Below are 22,400 nucleotides of genomic sequence, written 5' to 3' on the forward strand. Positions count from 1 at the left end.
CTCTTGGATTTTTTTATGTGATGATACCCTTAGAACTTTGTAATCATACCCTCAGACCTTTGCAAGGTGCCTGAGCATCACCTGTGGTGAAGAGGTACCTCAGAAGCAGTCATGGGCAGTTTGCCTTGGGAGCCTGCCCCTGGTGTTAACACTGCAGGAGAAAGCATATTACACTCCGTTATGTATGCAACTCAAACTCAATCCCCAGGCATTTCCAGCTGCCAAGTAAAGATATGTTTAGGGTTTGGGGAGCCCATCCTCCTTTCTTCCCAGCCCCATGGGAGATGCATGTCTTCCATCAGGGTTTCCACGTCCTGCCTCTGCCCCCCAGACTGCTTAATCTCTTTCCTCCAGCTGTAACTGCTACTATATATTAAACAAAAAAACCTTAAATATAAGGAGCTGGGGTTGGAAGCTGAGGAAATTTAGTTTTAGGCTATTTTTCTATTTTAATGGCATGTGGAATTGCTGTGTGGGATCCTAAACTGGCCTGCAGACAAGTGTTTTGTAGACTTACAGTACATACAGCCTTCAGTTGTGCTAAATGCAGGGGACAAAAATGAAGACCCATATAAGCCACTGTCCAGACCTTCTGTTCGAGTCCTCTGCCTTTCATTTCTGTGTAGCAGAACATAAATTCATTATTAAAATAGCTTGGCTGTGCACAGCAGCTGCTATAATTGCAAAGTTATGCAACTTTAAGTGGGAAATTATGAAGTAGTTCAAAGCAAGAAATTGAGCGGTTTTGGTAGAAAGGATTTCACAAGTCTAACATGAATAGAAGTGCTCTTCTAGTTATATTTTCAATATTTGAGGGAAATAAGATCTTACAGTTCAAATTGAATGCAGGAAGAACTGCAGGGGAGCTGTTAGACTAGGGCAGAACAAAGCTGGGCATGAGTTGTGGTGTAAGCTGCTTGTGGGAGACAGTAAACCTTCCATTCCTCCGTTTCCCCACTAAAATACAGAGGACCATGACCTTTCCTGTGCACAGCCCTGGCTTTTGATTTCCATCCCTCAAGTGCAGTGCAGTGCTGCAGGAGCTGTTGCAGATCCAGGAGTAGGAGAACTGCCCCATCTCCTGCTGGTGACCACAGCTGTCATGAGCCTGGTTCCAGTGCAGGACCATCATTTTGGGCAGCACTGCCCTGTGATACATACTGCAGCACAGCTGCTCCTTCTGCCTGCTGAGCAGAGCCTGATCTGCACCATTTGTATGTACAGCCCCTATCAGAATAGGTCTCTTTGGCCTTCTGTGGATACTTCTTCCTTGCTCAGACACTCTCATCATTCAGAGTGTATAGCAATTAAAAAATTGTCTCTGCATAAGAATGAAGAAAGTGAAATGAAAATGAAGAAAAATCAACTGTAAGATAAGTTTTTAGAAAAGCTAATATTGCTCACTTTGTGGTAGATGTGAAGTTATTGAAGAGCCTTGTTCTAAGTATGTAAAATTATATTAAAAGCAAAGCCTTTGCTGCTTTGTTTTGTTTCATCCTCCCATCTTCCCTTTTTCTCTTTAAGTCTAAGCAAATCTGATAGATAGGTATGAACTTTCCTTACACAGTTTGTATAAGCCTCAAATAGTAATGGGTGGGGGAAATAATGTCATACTTTTTTAAATCAGCAGATTCTCATAGTCTAAGAGAGGAAATATTTTAAACTCATACTTTTTAATCAAGATAATGCCAGTACTAACACTCTTTTTACCCTTACCCTTCTTCCAGGTATCACTGTAGATAAGCACGGATTTATTTACTTTGTTGATGGTACAATGATACGGAAAATTGATGAGAACGGTGTGATCACAACAATAATAGGTTCAAATGGCCTCACATCAACCCAGCCATTGAGCTGTGACTCTGGGATGGACATCACTCAGGTAGACACCTCGTTTTTATGTGTTGTCACTTTGATACATATTGTTGAGACAGATTGCTTACCTTCTTGTACCAAGATTATATATTGAGTATACTGGATGAGTCATATAATTCTGAATGGCACAGTATGGAGTAGTTCTTCACTCACATGATTATTTTAAGGTGTATAAATGTAAAATCACACATGATTTTTTTCCCAGGAGATGGCCTGTGAATGTATAGAGGGTCTTATACAAAGAATACAAACTTCTTTAAAAAGTTGCTTGCTACTCTGAGATAGATCTTCTAAGAAGGTAATTAGAAGTTTAAAGTGCTTTCCTTTAGTCCAGAATTCAGACTTATTTTCTTGAACTAGAAAATGGAAAAAACCAGGTATTTTGTTTAGATCTAAATCTGTTCCGAGTCATGGAGGAGCATTAGAGTAAGTGATTACAGAACAGCAATATTGTGATGAAACTATTGCATTTCAGTTTCTCAAAATGCTTTCCAGTTCTTATGTCAAGAGCAATGAAATAGGAATAGTAAAATAAGAATAAAAGAACTTACCACATCTCTAGTTTATGCTGAAAAAGAAATATGGATAATCATGGAGAAACACAAATGGTACTCTTGAATAGTCAGTGAGCCACACACCTACAGACAGCACAAGGAAGGACTTGGCCTTTGCCAAGAAATAATTGAATTAATCAGCTTCAAAACAGGGGAGAAGCTGTACTTGAAAAAATCGTGAGGCAGTCAAATGATATACTAAACTATAATGGACTGTGGCAGCTAATAACCAGGATCAGGTTAATTTTGCATTTCATTTTCTCCCTACCCTTTCCTATGTCCTTTGCAACTGGAGAATCATAGTTAAAATACAATGCATAACAATGGTAAGAGCTTGTTGCTTGTTTCTAAGTAGATTTTAAGTAATAGGAAATGACTATGGTCTTGCATTCACATACCTGAAGAACATGGGGTCAATGTTTTGGTTAGTTCTTATCAAATATCACAGGTCAAATGAAGGGATCTAATGCTGCTGTTGTAGAAGCTCTCAGAGATTTTATTACTAGAATTAGAACAGGAAAAGTGTCTGTGTTCCGTTTCACATGTTATCGAATCACAGCATTCTTACAGCTGGAGGGGCCCTCTGGAGATCACCCAATCCAATCCCCCTGCCAAGGCAGGGTCACCTGGGGCAGGTGACGCAGGAATGCACCCAGAGGGTTTGGGTGTCTCCAGAGGTGGAGACTCCATGACCTCCCTGGGCAGCTGTTCCAGTGTTCTGCCACGCTCAACTTAAAGAACTTCTTCCTCATGTTGAAATGATTTGATCTTGTGTGTTTAGTGTTTCAGTGGACCCTCTGTGTTTGCAAATGCAGGGAGGAGAACCTCAGCCTGCCTGTTCCCAGTTCTAAGACAGACAGGCCTTTGTACTCTCTCAGATCCAGCTGATGTGTATGCCATATAAAGTGGAGCAGGGTCAACTGGCTTAGTTGTGCTAAACCCAAACTTAAATTAGCCTGGCAATTGTTTTAAGATTATAGAGCTTCTGGGTACTTTGTCTCTTGCTCTGGCCCCTTGCCTTGAGGCCAGCCAGTCATGCAGGTGCTGAGCAGCAGCTGACAGCCAGCAGCATTCCCACTCCACTGCTGCCCACCAGCTGGCAGGAGCGGTGCTTCATGGAACCCACAGCTGCCTGCAGCACATTCACTTGCTTCTTGGATACATCTAACAACTGCCTGGGGCACCCATAACCAGATTAGGTATCTCTGAGGTCATGGAAGGGTGCCAGGTGCAGCGTCTGCTCCCTGCCTTCTCCTTCTGGATCTGCGCTCTCAGGCTGTAGAAATAATTGCTTTATTTGCCTAATGTAATATGTGCTGTGTATTTGTGTTCAAATTTTTGCTGATTTTTCTCAGTAAGAAAATGTCTCACTAAATCTCAAATAGGGAGTTTTAATAGTTTTCATTTCCTTTTGAAAAATGCGACTATCCGTTTGCAAATAAGTATCAGCAGGGGGTCTGACAAATTTAGAAATAAAAGTATTTATTTATTAAATTAAAACTAAATTTGAAAAGTGAACATTTTGGGCTGAAATCAAATGTGCTAAATTTGTAAAGTAGATTTAAATAGCCCTAAAATCTTAGTTCTTCATAGGTTAGCTACTTGCCAGAAACAAGTTTCACATACCTCACCCTACAACATAGTTTCAATGCCATGGAGGATGGGCTTCTGCAAAGTCATAGGTAAGAAAGATGTCACAGAGCAAATCATTCTTCATACTTATGGGGTATGGTCTTCTTTTCATAGAAGCAGGAATTCTTTTTTCCATGAACACTTCAGGTGTTTCCATACTGCAGCATCTACAGGAAAATATGGCTGCACATTTCTTAAATTTTTTCATTTTTGTCAGTGTTCTGTGAAACTAAGACATGGTCTTACCCATAAACTGAGATAATCTTCAATTAAATTGTGAATGCATGACAGTAAATATTCTAAAAAACATAATAAATTACAGCATATAAACATGTCTCTAAAAAGTCGCCAGTCTCATTTTCTAAGGGTAGCAATACTATATAATTCTCTGTATATTTTTCACTGGTAAGTGAAGTCTCAATGTGGACACTATGCAACCTAAAGCCTTTGGAAGCATTTCTTGTTTGGAGGATTTGTTTTGAGGGGGTTTAAGTAAACCCCTTTACTGAAATATTTCACAAAGTCCACACCTTTTGAGATATTTCACATACACAGTAAATCGTAGGCATGAAATAAATACCAAGAATACATATTCTGAAAAGTATCAAATTTTCTCAGTCATCTTCTTCCAGAATTGTTCCTGATAACCAGAAAAGCCTATGAAATAATCACATCCCCTTGAAGTCAAGCATGTTAATCTGGAATTATAACATGAAAATAATGGAAAGATATTTTCACATAGAAACAAGGGTATATCCTTGCAAGACTGCTGAGTTTATTCCAGAATGGCATAAACATGAATGAAAAATGAATTTGGCCCATCTCCATTTAAATTAGTTTTTGGCGAAGTTACAAATGGCATTTAAATCAAGAGAATGTGGGTTGCTCACAAATTGTATATTTAGAGAGACTTATGAAATAGGTTAATAAAATCATTTCTCAAAGCTAAATTTGTTCTGACAGTAAAATCAACAACTTGCCCAAAATCAGTATTTCTTAATTAACTGAAGTATAAAAATGTACTCTTGGAATAAATATGTGGAGCAACTGTCCATTGCAAACACCACAATAAATGACAAGCTTTGACTTTAGGACATTCACTTTAATAAATTAGTTGATTATGAAGGGGTTTAATAATTTGTTCCAATATCAGTTTTCATGGTATTGTTCTTGGTAATTGTTACGTGTTTATTATTTACCGCCTTCCCCTTCTTAAGCATAATATTCTGCACTCATAATCAGGGGAGGAAAGGACAGATGGGGCTGAAAAGATTATATGTTGTGGCAAATAAACGAACATGCTCTGACTAATTACTTTGATCTTATACTTTACTGGGGGAATTTTAATCTGAATTTAGAAGGAAAGGGATACTCAGTTAAAGTGTTAATATGGTACACCAGCATTCTCAGTACTGTTTCAGCCTGTTCAGAATTTGGATAACTTTTCTTCTCTGCACAGATCACTTCAGTGTTCCTCAATTAGTTAATAGATAGAGCAAATCTAAAGAAAATGGCTCTTCAGAGCTATGCATGTGAAAATCTGTGTATATGTGCTCAACACTCACTATTGATGCCAGGACCTCAGCAGACACCTACATGGTCATGAGCCACAGCAAGAGTGCCAAGGGAAGGGGCTGGAGTTGGAGAGAGAAAAAAAAGAGATGGGATCATCATTCTGTTTCACTGCCTGATGGCTTTGGGCCGGATCCTCCTCTAGACCAGAGTCCTCTCTACATTGCTTTTTATCTCACATGTACACACTCTTTTTGTGTTTGCACATCCCTAAGGTGCACTGACATTTTTTAGTTTTGTTAGTGGTAGTAGATGAGAACATATTGTGTGGGTATATGTCTGTCTGTCTGCCTGTCAGTATTCTTCTCCTCACAGTAAATTAAAAGCTTGGGCCAATTTCAAACAAATTTGTAGAGAAACACCTGCCTTCAGCAATTAAATTCCTACATGTTCCATAAAAAATATTAATCCAGTTGGAGAACAGAAACCTAAAGTCCCCTTTCAAAAGGAAATATTGCAGCATAAGCTTTCTTTTATTAAACTCCAGAGATTCTACTCAGGATGTAATAAATGCCCCATTCACAGGAAATCTTCATTTTGCGCTTGGATCTTATTAAACTCTGAAGTCAGTCAGCCATGCGACAGAAGTCCTTAGGAAACCAGACTTCATCAGATCCAGTGTTCTTGCAAGTTATATTGACGTTGTGGGAGTTTTTGTGTGAAAGTAAAAACACTACAGCTCATCTTGAGTGATAAGCTTTGCTGTTCTGCTTCCATTGCTACAGTGAAAGCTGAGGAGAGAATTAGCAGATATTTCTACCATCTTGCAATTTCATCCTGTATCTTTCCTCCCATGAGAAATATGTGGGCTGAATTTCCACTGCTCCAAACCACAAGTCATTTATATCTGTGTGAGTGGCTGCAGGTATTATTTGGGAGCTGTTTAAACCAATCTCGAGCACAGTCACTGCAAATACAGAGACCAAACATTTGCAAGTCAACAGAAAATGAATCCCAAGAGCTTTTTCTTCGCCTGTAACCATGGCCTTCTTTTTGTACTTATGTCAGTCCCACTAGGCATGAGTCTGTGCCAAAGCAATAGCTCTGACCTGATTGATGGTGTTAATAACTGTCACTGCCGTGTTCCAAAATGAAAGGTCTGGTTTGAAGACTTTTTCTTGACATTTGCACTTCATCAGCCTTTGTTCAGCAGTTCTCCATGTGAGGGAACCATCTATATTGTGTTGCCTCACATAAACTTCAGTGACACTGCAAAATGTTTTGCTCCCTTATAAAAATGTGACAGTGTTACTTATGTAGGCAATTTTCTTGCACAGGTCAAATTAAAAGGCAGATTCCTAGATCAGGGTTTAAAGGCCATGCATGGCAGGAATGTTGTGTCCTGGACAGCCTGCTTTGAATGATGGAAAAGAGGGGAGAGGATAATAAGTAATGCTGTTAATGACCTACTTGAAATGGTAAAGGACAGACTGCTGGGAAGCAGAAGTGAAGATGAGCAGAATTGCTTGAAAATGTATTATATATCTCCAAAATGCAAACGCTGACATTGCTCCCACAGTCACAAGTGCTGCAGGCACTCCCCAGCAGCATCTGCACAGGCACAATATGCTTCAGTGGCATTATGGAAGCCTTTTGAGCAGAACAAAAAGCTCCCAGGACATGGTGACCTCGCTTGAAAGCAGCAGTGAGGGTCTGCTCATTGGAGCAAGCACAACCTGAACAGAACTTTCACTGGGTACATTTGGAGGAAGGAAAGAAAAACGTGAAAAGCAAAAATATGATCTGATGACCGGGTGAGAACAGGGGCAGCGAGCTGCCAGCACAAAACCAAATTGATTCTAGGCTGAAGTGCTTTTAAGACAGGTTGAGAGTAGAATATTGCAGAGCAACTGCAAGATTACATGGGGCTGATTAATTAATTAGTATTGTAGGTCAGAACACACACTATTCTTTTAGATGTTTCTCTACGTACCTGACATAATGAACTGCATTCTTGTAAAAGCAGAAAGAAAAGGCATATTTTAACACGAGGTGTACAATATTCTAATTGTGCCATCAGAAAGGGATAACTTTGTTTTCACTGTAGCAAAGTATTGCAGAACTACTCCTGCTCTTCCTTTCCTTTCAGTCCTCTACCTGTGTCTTTTATTACATTCTTCTAGCTGTGAGCAGTTAATGCAGCATAAATATTTAAAATTTCTGAACAAAAGCATACAAAGCAGAAGTAACAATTCATAGAATCTTTTATTTTATTTGTGGTCTTCCTTTATAGAAGACTTCCAGAGCTTTTTTCTTTTAGAAAATAATAATTTTTTTCCCTGGGTCTTGCTGGATGAAGGAGCCCACAAAAGCTGTTATTTTTTTTCCAAAACAGTCATCTTGTTCTCTGGTTCTTTTTTCACTACTGCTTAATTTCATGTTCTTTCTTCTCTGGCTTTGCTGGAGTACCAGAAAAGATAACTAGAGTGGAAGTCGTGGCCCCAGAAAAGTCAGCAACTGTTTTGCCACTGACTTCAGTGGAACCAGGGCTTTGCCAAGCTTAATTGAAAGGGTAGTGGGTGAGAGGCGAGTGTGTAGCAAGGAGCAACTGTATCTCACAACAAAGTATGTGCTTCTGAGAAATGGACCAGAACAGGTCTTCACTGAGGCATTTTCAAACCTTTTCAAAAATGAGGCATCCTTCCAATTAATTGTTATTCTTTGGAAACCATAAGTCTATACAAAATCATTCCAGCCATAATAGCATATGCAGGAGCAAGCAGTCATTAGCATCCATACTTCGAAGCAAAACCAAGCCAAAAGTCTTTTTTAAAAAGGATCTTCAGGTATAAGGGCAAATAATCTTTTCCCAGGGGTACAGGATCAGCTAATCTTCAATAGAAGCTGAGAGAAAAGAGGCTCATAGGATTAGGACCTCAGGTGAAAAAAAGTCTGAGAGCTCATAAATCAAACTTGCAGGTGTATAATGTGATTTTTTGAATACCAAGCAGAAAGTAGGCTGGTTTCATCAGAACTAATTTATATTCCAATCAAATTCTTCTATCACTGAATTTGAAATATTAGTCATAGACGCAAGATAGCATCCGATGAAGTCACACTGCAAATTCTCCTTTAAAGCCCAAGTATTCTGTTTGTATTGGGCACCTGCAAAAAAGCAATTTATTTCAATTATCTCCCATAAATAATCCATTACAACTGAGTAAAACACTACGTACGTTTTAATGAACTTCCATCGATTGCATCCTTTCCTTTGATTGTTGAGGCAGTTTTAGACACTTGGTGGGGAAGTGAAGGAGACCTCTGCTCATGACTTCCCTCTTACTTCCTTCTACACAGAGACAGGTTTTAATTATTTTTTCAAAAATTTGTTTCTAATAAGTAGCTGCAAGAAGGAAGAATCTGCTGTAACAATTGGATGGCTGGGGAGAAGGGAGCAGCTCAGCCCTGAGTCCCTGAGTGCTCTCAGATGCATCCTTCCAATCAGAGCCTCCACACTCACCAAACGCTGCCTGCACATACACAAATCCCTTGCACATAACAACCCACCAATTCCAACTCATCCAAGCTGCCTGGCCACCCCCAGACTTCCTCTAGCTCACCCACCACCTGTGGCACACTTCCCAGCTCCACAAACTCCTGACCCTCTCATAGCCATCTGCGGAATGGGTTCCCAGATGAGAAGCCTCTCTTGTTTTGGGCTCTCCAGTCTTTCATGAGCAACAAACTTCTCTCAATGTTCCACCTTTTATTCCATATGTGCAAGTAGCCTTTGATTATCTCTCTTATCTAAATATGGTTTCAGTACAAAGGAGTCAAGTAGATCAGTTATTTTTGGCAGAGGCAATTTTGTATTGCACTGTGGAAAATGTTCAGTACAGCTTTGCCAGACTGGTGGGAGTCTGCAATGTGTTGAGATATATTGGTTACTACATCTGTCTTTTCTCATCTGTTGCAGAGACATAATGGACAAAATGTAAGCATGAAGGAGATATTGATACCTAATCCATTATCTATATATGCATATAGAACTGAGTGTACATATGTGCTGTATGTGGTTTCTCCATACACTGCAGAGCTACCATAAGGAATCAGATAGTGAAAGCTGGTCACTGCTGGTCACTGCTATCCTGATCTCCAAGCCCAAGGTCATTCTGCTGAGAAGAGAATGTGGGTGTTGAAGGGAACATGCAGAGCCAAGCCAAGCAGGCAATGTCCCTCCTTTTGTTTTAATCCAGTGGTTCATCCACATCCACCCGCAAGGTTTGCCTGTGTTTAAGAAACAGCTGTTTTCCTGGTTTAGGGCAAATTTGGGAAAGAACCTCCAAATGGGGAAGTTTTTCCTCAGAAAGTGAATCCAAGTGGCCCCTCCCCCTCAGCTGGTTCAGGAAAGGAGATTTCCTTGGAGAGAGGTGGAAAAAAACTGTTTATTAACAGAAATTTAATAATATTAAACAATAAAACCTCTCACTGTTCAATGCAGTGGCAAATCCAGGAAAAAGTCCTTTTCATGTGATGCAACTCAGTCTGCTCAGGTTCTTATCAGTCCCTCTGGTGCCGGAAAGTGCCGAGGCCCAGGCCCCGGTGTGCCACAGGCCTGAGCTCCCGGGGTTTGGCTGGGTGTTTTCAGTCCAGAGCAGGTTTGAACAGTTCCAAGGAAAAAATAAAAGAAAAACGAAAAAAAAGGTCCAGGGAACTCCTCTACCTCAGCTAGCTAAAAACTAACTAAAAGCAAAGGAGAGGTCTGTCCCACTGTCTGTTGGTTCTGCAGACAACACAGTCCAGGAGCAGGATGCAGGGCAGTGAGTGCTCTTTCTCAACACAAACTGTGGCTTCTTCTTCCCCTGCTTCACTCTCAGAGCCAGTCTTAAAAGTGCAAAACTTATTATGTAACATAAGCCAGGTGACTGGGGATACAAGCATCATAAAGTCACCCCAGGACAGATATTTTGATGGAGGTAGTTCCTACTTAAGCCATGTTTTTCAAAATTTTCAGGGCTGGAACTGTGTGCATGTTGCTTTCCTCCTCTCACCAAGCAGCCCTTCACATATTTATGGGCTAAAGGACCTCCCACAGATGTAACCAGTTTTTTGTGTTATGAAGTGAATAACAACAATAACTGAGCTCTGTGTGGAGCTGTCCTTACTGCCTCTGTTTCAAACCTTTCAGATTGTGCACTGTATTCTGGTTTGGCCATTTGGAAATGTTGCACAGCTGGTTTTTAAGGAGGGGGCCAGGAGAGTGACAACCAAATGGGTTGTCACAAGTCTGGAGTTTGAGTGCAGGGCAGGTTTGAGGGCAGCAGACACCAGAGGTGGTCTGTCCTGCAGAGATGTCACACACTGCAGGGATAGCAATTCTTGCTTTGGCTTGGTCAGAGTAGGTGTTGTGGCAGGAGCTGCGGCCTGGGCAGTGGCAGCTAAGAATGCCTGATTTCATCTCTCCATAATACCGTGTTTGCTGCAGCATCTTTTCTACCAGTGGCTGTGCCAAGGGAAAAAATAATGAAAAGACACTGTGTCAGTGGAGGAAAAAAATACAAATATCAGGACAGAAATGGGTTCTACCCATTTATTGTATGACACACAGAGGGTGTGCTTAAAGTTGTGCATTATGGGCTTCAGGTCACGGAGAGCTGCAAACAGAATGATAGAGAGCACCATTTTATACAGTATGTTACTCTGACAATAACACATTTACAAACAAATTAGTTAAAAATGTCTGAAGGACATTCAGCTTTTACAAACTGGGCCTCATCTCCTGCTGATAGCTTCCTTTGGGATGAGTACAGCCTGCAAAATGATACATTGCCTTAGAGAATAAATTTATGAAGTTTAGTAATGTAGGTCACATTGCAGGAAATCATAAAAGTCTGAACATCACTCAATAGCCATTCAATCAACTGCTTAAAGCAAAATGGGAAACTGAACAGTGTGTAGTTGTCTCTGGTGAGAACCAGGAAAAGTCATGATATGATGAAAACCCTTTAGGTCCTCCATCCATATGTATTTCTTTTTTATTTCTTTTTTCTTGCCAATTCAGAATTAAAATTCTTTGTCCATATCAACAGTGACAATAAAACCAATGTGATTTTTGCTATTGCTATCATTAGCTATAAGTCTGTTGGAGTGTTCATGAAAGTTGTGCCAAAAATTTAGAGAACCAGAAGAGTTCAAATGGTTGAAATTTGTATAAGTAGTCTAGTCCTAAGGAACTAATTTCATTGTGAAATTATTTTGTGTGCTTTCAGACAGCCAAAAAGATTTATGCTATTTGCTTAATTTTTTTTGTATTTGGCTTGAAGGAATAAGAAAGAGATTTTAAAAGGACATTTCTGGACCTAGTACTTGCTAGGGATTCCTTTAGCTTTCTGGATCTAGAAGCTGCTAGAAGCCTGAGATTCAGGTTTTAGGACCTCACTAGAAATGTCAAGGGTCGTTCTGAAGTCATCTAGGACTTTTTAAGGTATGGGGTCTTTCTAGACCTACAGCTTATGGACCAGGGGAATCCATGGCTTCTGGAGCATGGCTAGGGACCCACTGGATCTTTTTCCTGGGATAGTTTGGAAGCCTTTTAGAGCTTTTTCTTAGAGTCTGCTTAGGATTTCTGTGGAGCCCTTTGAGCCATTCTAGGCCTGAAGCCATTCTATGCCTTTCTAGATTTAGAACTCAGCTGCTGAAAATCAAAAACTATTTATTGATCTGAATAGGAACCTATTGCAAAACTTATTTCAGGTGCATTTTTAAAATCTGTTTCCTAGAGTCTTTTTGGAAGGCAAGGAAAGAGAACGCCTCACCTTCTACATCCAAGTTTATCCATCACAGGCTTGAGATCTGTTATTGAGTCAAGTAGCAATTATTGAATTTTGCTTAAAAAAAACTTTAGTCCTAAACATTATTCTTGTAAGCTGTTCTGGCACAGTCTGACAATGCATATCCAAATATACATCACAGCAGTAACCAAAGCTCTGAACTGACAGAAATTTAAAGCAGAGTGCCTGCTTACAGTCTCAGACTAGAATCAAACGTTCTCCACTACATTTTCTTATATTTAATCAACATAAATGCTTACACAGAAGAGTAGCTGCACAGAATGCTGTTGTCTTGTTTGTTCTGCAAAATGCAAGGTGCCTAGTTTTTTTCTGTTAGCTGTTTGAAGTCTTACAGCAGTATGTGTTTGCTTTCCATTCAGCACCACAGCTAGTTTGTTTGCATTCGTCTTCCTCTGTTGAAAGAGCTATTGTGCAAATACTTGTGAAAGATTAGTTGCAGAAAATTATCTTGTGATAACAATTGATCTTGGTGCTAATTTCTGTAAGTAAGAACTCAAATTACTTCTGTTGCTTTTTCTGCCTACCATTTTTAAGCCTATAAGGAGAAAAGTGTATAATTTAAAGATAATCATGAAACTTTTCTGTAGCTGTTTTGCTTTAACTTTCTGCTGCAATTCAGGTAAAGCATTAGTTCACTCGTACAATGGATTTTAAAAAGCTATTACTACTGAATTGCATAACATTGTAGGGATTTGCCATAGAAGATGCCCTGCCATAAGCATGAATTGCAGGATAGCTATTTTTCCCATCCTATTTTCTTTCCCTTGCAGAAGTTGTATTTGCGAGTTTAACTCTTAAGGGAAAGCTTAAACCACAGAAGTGAATTTGTATATTCTTGTGAAAGCTGTGGAGTTGGCATTTGTTCTGATCCTTGTATGAATGTGTTTCACAGCCCTGATCTGGCTGAGGAGCAGTTTTGGCATCCACATCTCAACTGGAAACCTCCTAGCAGCAGCTCCTCGTCCTTCGTGTCCCCCTGTCCCACTTTCTGCCCATCCCTGGAGTTAAAGTAACTGCCCTGAGGAGCAGAGCTGTTGTCAGAGGTCAAGATCCTGCAGAGGCAGGCAGTTTCCTGGGCACAAATCTGCAGGAAGTTCTCAATTCAATAATTTAATTTAAATTTTCATTTTGAGCTTGACTCAGAATTCAGGGAAGAGTCTGAGTATTTGGGTGATAGATATGTTCACAGTGGCTGGTGTTGCTGAAAGGCAGGGGGGTTGCCTTTTTCAGTTTTGGAAATTTCATTTTATGTATCCTTTCATCCTCTTAGTTTTCAGGCCAGATGATTCAGGCTTTTAGGAACCTCAGCAGTTATTGGAAACAAAAGACACAATAGCATGCTAGCTCCAGCCCCTCACTGTTCTCAAACAGCTCTTAATTACTGTCTCAATTAAAGCTTTTCCAGATACTCCTTTCACCTTATCTGCATTGGCAGCACACTGGCTTTCTCTATCCAGAATTTCTGAGTCCAAAACAGAGAGATGAAGCCAAAACTCAAGATTTATGCAACCCCACTTTTGGGCCATCTTGTCTGACAAGCCCCAGGACCTGGAACTGTGAGTTACAAAGTGAGGCAGAACGGAGCCAGTCCTGTTATTAGCTAGATTTCCACCTGGTCCCATTCCCTCCTTTTGGCTGTGCAAATTACCTGCAGCAGCATGTTTGGAGGACATCTATTCCCACTCCAGCGCTGGAGACATGTTTGGGTTAGATTCAAATTCATGGTCTATTTTGAGATACTTTAATTGAGGAGTCTAAGATTCCTCCTCTCAGAGGTACCAGTCTGTTCTAAATACTTTATAAATTCCTTCTGGGCACTTAACAAAGTGTTTCTTTCATAGCCTGCGTAAACCACGGGTACCATGTTTAAACAGACTTAAATGGCTTAGCAATCTAAGTCCCATTGATTTTCATAGTCAGTGTGCTTATGTGACGCTGGATAATATTCCCTCTATTGTTAAATAAAGACGATTTGAAAACCGTCCCCATAGAATCAACTTTTCCTGTCGATTTACTGGACCCCAGATACAGTCTTTGAAGTTGTGAGGCAGTAAAAAATAACAAGAAATTATGGTTTCATAATTTCTTTTTATTTTTTATTGCTTCATAACTTCAGAAGAAGAGAGCTGGGAAATGAGAGCACAGCAAGTCTTGTGGCAAGTGAAGCAAAGACAAGCAGTGAAAACTGTTAAAGCAGTGCCTTTCCTTCCTATTCCTGCAGGAGGTCCCTCATCAGCTGGAAATAATTGACAGCAAAAGCAGGTTGGCTGGGAGACTCTGTAAGCCAAGATCCTGGAGAACTGGTGGCCTCAGACCTCTGAGTCTGTAATGTGCCCCAGCTGCTTTCCCAGCCCAGGGTAGAAAACAGCAGCCATTAGGCTGTAAAACTCATTTATTTGGGTTTTTCACTGGGGACCAGTGAGTGCAGAGAGCAACATTTGTGAAGTCTAGGCCAGGGACTGCTACAGCTGAACTGTAAAATTCTGGATTTTTTACTATGAAGCGTTGAAAGCAGGAGACACAAAGGCTCCTCCAGCATGGATTGAGGCTGTAATCCCACCATAGGGAAGGGTTCCCCAGTGTCAAACCACAGGACCTGAATTGTGTTGCCATGTGCCATTAAAAAAGGAGCAAAGCTGACATGAGGAGCTGGCAGTGTCAGTGCCAACAAAAGGAAGAGCCCAGAGTGAGAGCAAACTGACAGAAAATGATGAAAAAATATACGTGATTGTCAACGGGAAAAAAATAGAGAGAAATATATTTAGTGAGACATCCTGTGAAGAGTTCAGGGAAGCAGAACCAGTCTCCTTCAGCCTTGTGAACTACTAGCTCACTTCTAATGGCCTACCTGTGTGAGTCCTTCCTTGGAGCCACTTCTTTTCTAGGAGGAAGGAGAAAGAGGAGTTTAGGCAGGAAGAGAGAAAAATTCTATTTAGAATAAATAGTGAATAAAAGGGTTTGGCCTGGAAACAACATCTGGAGTATAAATAGGACCCATGGGAATGGCACAAATCTGTGTCAGGGGAGACTTAGGTTGGATATTAGGAAAAGGTTCTTCCCCCAGAGGGTATTTGGGCACTGGAACAGGGAAGTGTTCATAGCACCAAGTCTGACAGAGTTCAAGGAGCATTTGGATAATGTCCTCGGGCACGTGGTGTGATTTTTGGGGTTGTGCTATGCAAGGTAAGGAGCTGGACTCGATAAATGCGGGTTCTGCTCTCTCAGGATATTCTGTGACTCTTAGGATAAATAAAAAGGAGATTAAAAAATGGAAGTTAGCAGGAAAAGAGAAATACAGAAAAGGCCATGAGCAGGTCTTCAAGTGCATATCCTAGAGCTGAAGAAAGGCAGAGGCAGCATAAACAGAAGTGCTTGAAGCTGAGCAACACAGATAGGAAGTAATCCATCAGTCAGAACTATCAGAAAAAATTTGGCATGAATTTCATGCTACTACATGAAATTGAATCAAAATAAACAAGCAATGCATGGCAAGAAATCAAAGCAATGGTGAAGTCTTTCTAGGGATTTATGCAGCTTCTTTTAATCCATGATAAATGAAACTTATCCCAGTAAAATTTACCCCCACAACCAAACAGTTAAGCTCTTGAAACTGGTATTTGCAGACAAGAATAAATTTTTCGCTCTTTACTTGTCTTAGTTTGATATGAACAGTAAAAATTGTTGGATATGATTTGTTTAAAACAGTACCAAAAATGGCTCAGCCATCAAATGTCAAGCAAAATGTACAGAAAGTTTTATCCATATGTTCAAAACCAAAAGTGAAGCAGTGTTCTTCACAAACTAACCCATGGATGTGTGTACCTCCTCAGGCACGTATGGTTAAGTGTATGTGTGGATTCTCCTAGCAGTGCCATTGGGCAAAAAAACTCACACTACTAATTTATTTGTTAAGCTTTGCTGTGGGAAAATGGAGTGGGTTTGTGTGGCAAGGTTTGTGTTAGCAGAGGGATGCAGGGATGGCTTCTGTGAGAAGCCCTCATGTCCAGTGGATCCAAGGCCACCTGGCACCAAGATGGACCCAATGCTGGCCAAGGCATTAGCAGCAGTGGTGACACCTCGGGGATAATGTGTCTAAGAAGGAGAAAAAATCTCCTCAAGAGACAGGAGTGAGAATATGTGAGAGGAACAGCTTTGCAGACAGCCAAGTCAATGAGGATGGAGGAGGAGATGCTCTAGGTGGTGGAGCAGAGATTCCTTTGTAGCCTGTGTTGCAGCCCATAGTGAGATCTCACAATGAAAATTCATTTAAACTAAGGCCACCTTAGTGCACTTTGTGTTTTCCAGAACACTTCACATGAAAAAATGTATTAGAAAGCCAGACCAGTAAGTGTTAATTTTGCACTTCTCAAACCAAAGATGGATTATTAGATATAGCTGGAGTCTTTATGTTGACAGTTAAATGTTGAATTCCCAGAAAAGCTGACATATTAATACTTACATGCAAAAAGTCTCATTGCTCAAGGGTTCGCTTGTTTTGTCAGTGATTTCCATTGTATATACTCACTCTCCCATGAACCAAACCAGAATTGTCACCTGAAAATTTCAGTCTGTGAAGAGTAAACAAACCCTGGCTGGTTGTTTATCATGGGATAATCAGCAATGCCATTTCTGGTCACTGCTCAAAAAAAAAATCCCCATTGAATATAAGAAAAAATGCGTGGAATTGGCACAATTAAGACTTACAAAAACATATACATATTTGGAAAAGGACTTTTTTACACAGGCTTCTTAAGTACTGCTTCAAATTTAAAGATATATTAACTGATTTAATATTCTAACTCTTAACTGAGGTTTTGTCTTGAAAAATTTTGTCTTGAAAAATTTTTGACACAGTGGTGTCAGATGAAAATCGAGGTGCTTCTCTGTAATATGTTTATTGCCTTTGAATGAAGCACAACTGATGGTTTGGTCACAGAACTGCCAGAGGGCAGCTTGGTTTAACAAGAAGTAAACAACCAGTGACTTTTCAAGGTAACAGTGAACCTGAGGGTGCAGTTACACTTCATCTTAAACTGATTTAGGTGATTAGTTTTTTGCCAGCAAACTGTCCTGAACCTGCTGTCTGTAGGAACACATAAGCTGGCCTTGCTACTGGGGACTGCACTGGGAGAAGGGATGGAGTGGGACAGCAGCAGTTGCATCTTACACCAGTTTAAGATGTCATGAAGGCTAATCCTAACAAGAACAGTGCAGATTATTTCTAAATCTATAAAATTCTTGTTCAGATTAGGAATGCTCAGTGATTTGTGTTATTGTGTATGTTTGATTTTACCATTATCTATTTACCTATTTCACCATTTTTCCCCCTCCAATTTCACCAGGATATGCTTGCAGTGTGCAGCAGTTGGTTTTTATGCTGCAGTCTCCAGACAGGTGTATCCTACCTTTAATATTTCAGATGAAATTTAACCATGGATAAACCATCCATGACTGCTTTAAACCACAGAAGAGAACCTGTACGAATGACCTTCAGTTAGCTTTGCAGAGCAGAGAGCTGGGTAGCAGTTCTGGTGTAGAAACAAAGATTCTTGGGATGTTTCCAACTAAAATTTTATTTATTTTTACCTCACTGCAGCTAATTTTACAGATATGAGCAGTATGAAAGCAAATATGCTTGCAGTTAACAGCTGTTAAGCTTTAGGCACATTGCTTCAAGTGAAATGTGCAGCTGCATAAGAGTTTCTTCTATCTCAGTAAACCAAAACAGCCTCAAATAAACCAGAGAAAAAGTTGTTTAGGCCAAAACTAGTCCCTGTTTATCTGCAGAACACCAGAAATACCTTCACAGTGGGAGAAATTCACATTATTTGCTGGGCAAAGGCAGTGTAGCTGATCCATAAGAGAAAACCAGCTATCAAAACATGGCAGGTACTAGGCAAGGTCATTATGGTAAAATAGATGGTTTTGTCCCAGATTTGTAATTGTGAATAATCTAGTTACAGTTAATCAAAGATTATTTTTACAGCAATGCCATCTGTAGAGGCCCTTAAAGTTGAAGGTGTCTATTGCCATTAAAATTAATCCATCTACTTCGGTAGAAAAAACAATTATTCTGCATTAAAAGGTGCATTGCAAATACGTTTTTTTCCAAGCTTACTGGAGAAAGCCATGTAGAGATATTCCAGTTAAGTGAAGAGTTTTATTTGGTGTCCCAGTGAACTCTCAGCTGAAGCAAGAGCTAAGAGTGGTGTGCAAACCAGCCTCAGAGCAGTGGGTGGAACCCAGGCAGTCACACGTGCACAGAAATTACCACTGTTATGAGAGGAATCTGTTTCCAACTGCCTCATCACATTCAGCATCATTTGGAAGGACTCAACCACCTGGTTCAGAAGAAATCTTGAGCCCAACAGCATTACTCTTGATGCCAGTTATGAATCTCTCTGGTCAAAAGGACTGGGCACAAGGAGGATTTGGATTGCTCTGTGAACCTTCGTAATTGTGTGGTAACCATGCAGGATGAGACACGGCAGCCGCAGTGCCCTCACATTAATAAAACATCAGATACCAAACCAACAGTGCACTTCTGGAAATGAGATTATTCATGAAATACTGCTGCTTGAGAAAGGGAGAGACTTGGCCTCCAGCCTGGCTGCCAAGCTGACCCCAGGCAAGCAGGTGGCTAGTGATGGCCACACACTCCACCATATGGTATTCCTCAGTGCTGAGCATTGTGTTAGCATCAGCAGTCTCTACATTCAGAGTGCTTTTAATTAGCATAGTGGAAAAATGAGCAAAAACAGCATCAAAATCAGTAAGTGAAATAGTAAAAGCTTCTGTGACATATAAAGCATATAAAACATTTACATTTTAGGCTGGTAATTATTGTCTTCTGATGATTGAAATATTTAAACCAGAAAAATTCCACTCAGATAAATGCAGCCAACTCTTCATGAAGGATAACAAGTAAAGCATCCTGAGACAGACAAAAATGTGATTTCTCACAGTCTCAGGGGCTCAGTTGTTTTCTGACCTTTCCAGAGACGACCTGGAATCCAAATCCTCCACTGGCCATGCTCTGGGGAGAGGGACCAGCCTGCTCTGTTGTTGTTTCCCAGTTCAGCAATCTTGCGCTGCCTTTCTCGGCGGAAGGTGTTTGAAGCCCTGGCCAACACATGCTGTAATCAGCAGCCTGTGTGTACTGGTTGCCTTTTGGGTTGACAGGCAGCCCCACTTTTAATTTGAAGCATGTTTGATTCCTCTGGATCACAGTGCAAAAGGTATCAGATGAGTGAGGTCATCTTCCAGCTTGGTTTGAAACTTCCTTTGGTTGTCATTCTCACCTGCCTGGAGAAAGGCAAGAAGTTACCCTTAAGTATGACGAATTTACTTAATCCATGACTGAAATAATGAATTCACAAAGCAAAATCATTATAAATAATTATGCTTGGCTACATTATCATACAAAGTATGATATATTGGTGTATTATTTTGTTACAAAGTATTAAGCTTATATTTCTTGCGGCATGTAAGTCTTACTAACATCTCTTGCTTAGTAAATAAATAGTGAAAATGTGTCCTACCCTTCCAGTATGTCATTTTCCTTTTGTGCTAACAGGCAATTAAAGTGTTATGACATTGACAACCTCTCACTGTTTTCCACTCTGCCAGCATTGACTGCAACCTTGGAACAGTAACATTCAGACCTAGAAAATTTTCTGGCTGAAGTTGCATGACATGAAGTGTGTGTTTTTATTTGCATGACTGCGTAGGTATAATAAAGTTCCCGTTTTAATGGACTTGTGCAAATACCTCTCAGAGGATGCTAAATTACTTTTCGAAGCAAATTTTGTTCCACACTGGAGTGGGACCTCAGAAAAGAGTATGCTTGTTGAAATTCGTTCCAAACCTAATTAAAGGTACTAGAGAAGCAGTGCTGAGAGAATCTGCCAGATGTCTTGATGATACGATCAGAGATGGTTGAATAAAACTGCCATACTGCCCTAATCATTCTTTTTTCCCTTTTTTCTCCCTGCCTTCCTCTTAATGTTTTTTCCAGGTGCGGTTAGAGTGGCCAACAGACCTCACAGTGAACCCTCTGGACAATTCACTGTATGTCCTGGACAACAACATTGTCCTGCAGATCTCTGAGAACAGGCGTGTGCGGATTATTGCAGGGCGCCCCATACACTGCCAGGTGCCCGGCATTGACCACTTCCTGGTGAGCAAGGTGGCCATCCATTCCACCCTGGAGTCAGCCAGGGCCATTGCTGTGTCCCACTCTGGAATCCTCTACATCGCAGAGACGGATGAAAGGAAAATCAACCGTATCCAGCAGGTCACAACCAACGGTGAAATTTCTATTATTGCTGGAGCCCCATCAGATTGTGACTGCAAGATTGATCCTAATTGTGATTGTTTTTCAGGTAAAGAGATGCTTGTTATTTCCTGTCTGTTATGTGTTGATAAAGCTCTGATAAAGCTGCAGATTAGCAAAGTAACAAGGGGAAGGAGAGACAAGCAGTGATTCCGTTTCCTTGGAAAGCCCAAAACCTTATCAGCAGATCTTTGTGAATTTAATCCATTGACTTCTGAGATGTAAATCTTCCGTTTCCACTGGAGGAACTTCGGGATGGTCCTACCTTTTTCTCTTTTGATACAGTGATTACACACTATTCAGAATTACTTCCAAATCTGGCTTGCTGTGTCAGCTGCATTTGCCCCTGTTGAAGATGGTACCAAATTGTACCTAAATGCTACTGGAACACAGGGGCTTCATATCAACACACCAGCTTATGCCTTCTCATCACTCATGTCTTGCTGCATCACCAGAAAACTGGTGCAAACACATAGTGTGCGGAATTTCTTCTTCTTTGTGTGTTTTAAACTGGAACAGCCAGTGCCAGGCCTGCAGTGCACTTCTAGACATTCTCAGCAGCAGAGCCACTCTCCCCTGCCTGCACCAAAACAAAGTGTGGCTCTCTTATTTCATAAAAACATAGTGGGACAAAGGGCAACATTCCCATACAGAGGTGTGCAGTATGTTGCCATCTTGACATCTCTAGGAACCACCATATTCAGCTCCATAATAATGTCATCATAATTCTTAAGCCTCTCATTTCAAGTAAAAGGTTAATTACTGACAAGAAAGCATTAAGTATGTCGAGAATGGAGAGGAAAAAATGCAAATGGTCTTCCAGAGAAGGTGGGTTGCTAACCCAGCATTGTAATGATAATCAAAGTCTCCTGTGCATTGCCAAGTGTTGCCAGCTTTAGTGGTGGCTGCAGGAGACCAGTGAGGAACAGAATTCTGGACAGGATTCCTACTGGGGAAAACTACTCTCCATGCTGAAAAGTTAAAAAACTGTGGCAAATCTAATGTTTGTGCCAGCCTGGTTTGGTGAAAGGTGGGGTCAGCTTGGCAGAAAGATCCACTGATTTTTCCATTTCCAAGGAAGCATGCCCAAACACTTCAGCAATTTCATGTCTCAGTCAGGAGGAGAGCAATACACACAATAATGTGGTTTTCCCTAAGAGTGAGGTTTAATATGCTTTCTTGCTAGTTACAGAAAATTCTGCTCATGTAAACTCATTTTGATAGACACATACAGCCCACAATAATGCAAAAATCCTTTTGAAACCTTAAATGACACAAACCAAGTGTAACCAAAGTAAATTGTCAAGAGATATTGAAAGGGATTGTTTCTCAAGGCACTTCTTGGCTACTGTTCTGATTTTGTTTTCCTGTAGTGTTGAGTTTTTAATAACTATAAACTAATCTTTCTTTCAGTGTCATTTTAGTTGAATTACTGGGTTTTATTTTCTTTTTGTTTACAACACAATTCTACTTTAACAACATGCCAACAGACTTTAAGTAGGGAATGAAATGTCAGGTATCATGGTCTTTTCTTTCATAATTCTGCATTAAAGCTTTCCTTAACAGCAGGGTTTGGGACTCAGCAAAAATGCTGTGAATTAGATAATTTATATTCCTGTTTGTCTTCAGTGAGAATTGTAA

The 22,400-nt window shown here is 40.4% G+C and overlaps 1 protein-coding gene across 8 annotated transcripts in view; it reads left to right on the forward strand.

Annotated features, from left to right (window-relative positions):
- The window catches only part of TENM1 (teneurin transmembrane protein 1), a 353,764-nt gene that overhangs the window by 303,042 nt on the left and 28,322 nt on the right, over positions 1–22,400 (forward strand). For all 8 annotated transcript variants that reach the window (XM_086850669.1, XM_086850668.1, XM_086850671.1 and 5 more), the window contains 2 exons: positions 1,728–1,882; positions 20,442–20,808. In XM_086850669.1, the coding sequence (XP_086706795.1) occupies positions 1,728–1,882; positions 20,442–20,808 (522 nt within the window). The remainder of the gene's footprint in view (positions 1–1,727; positions 1,883–20,441; positions 20,809–22,400) is intronic.

This window comes from Cyanistes caeruleus, chromosome 14, assembly GCF_971803275.1.
Source record: "Cyanistes caeruleus chromosome 14, bCyaCae1.hap1.1, whole genome shotgun sequence".
Taxonomy (NCBI): Eukaryota; Metazoa; Chordata; class Aves; order Passeriformes; family Paridae; genus Cyanistes; species Cyanistes caeruleus.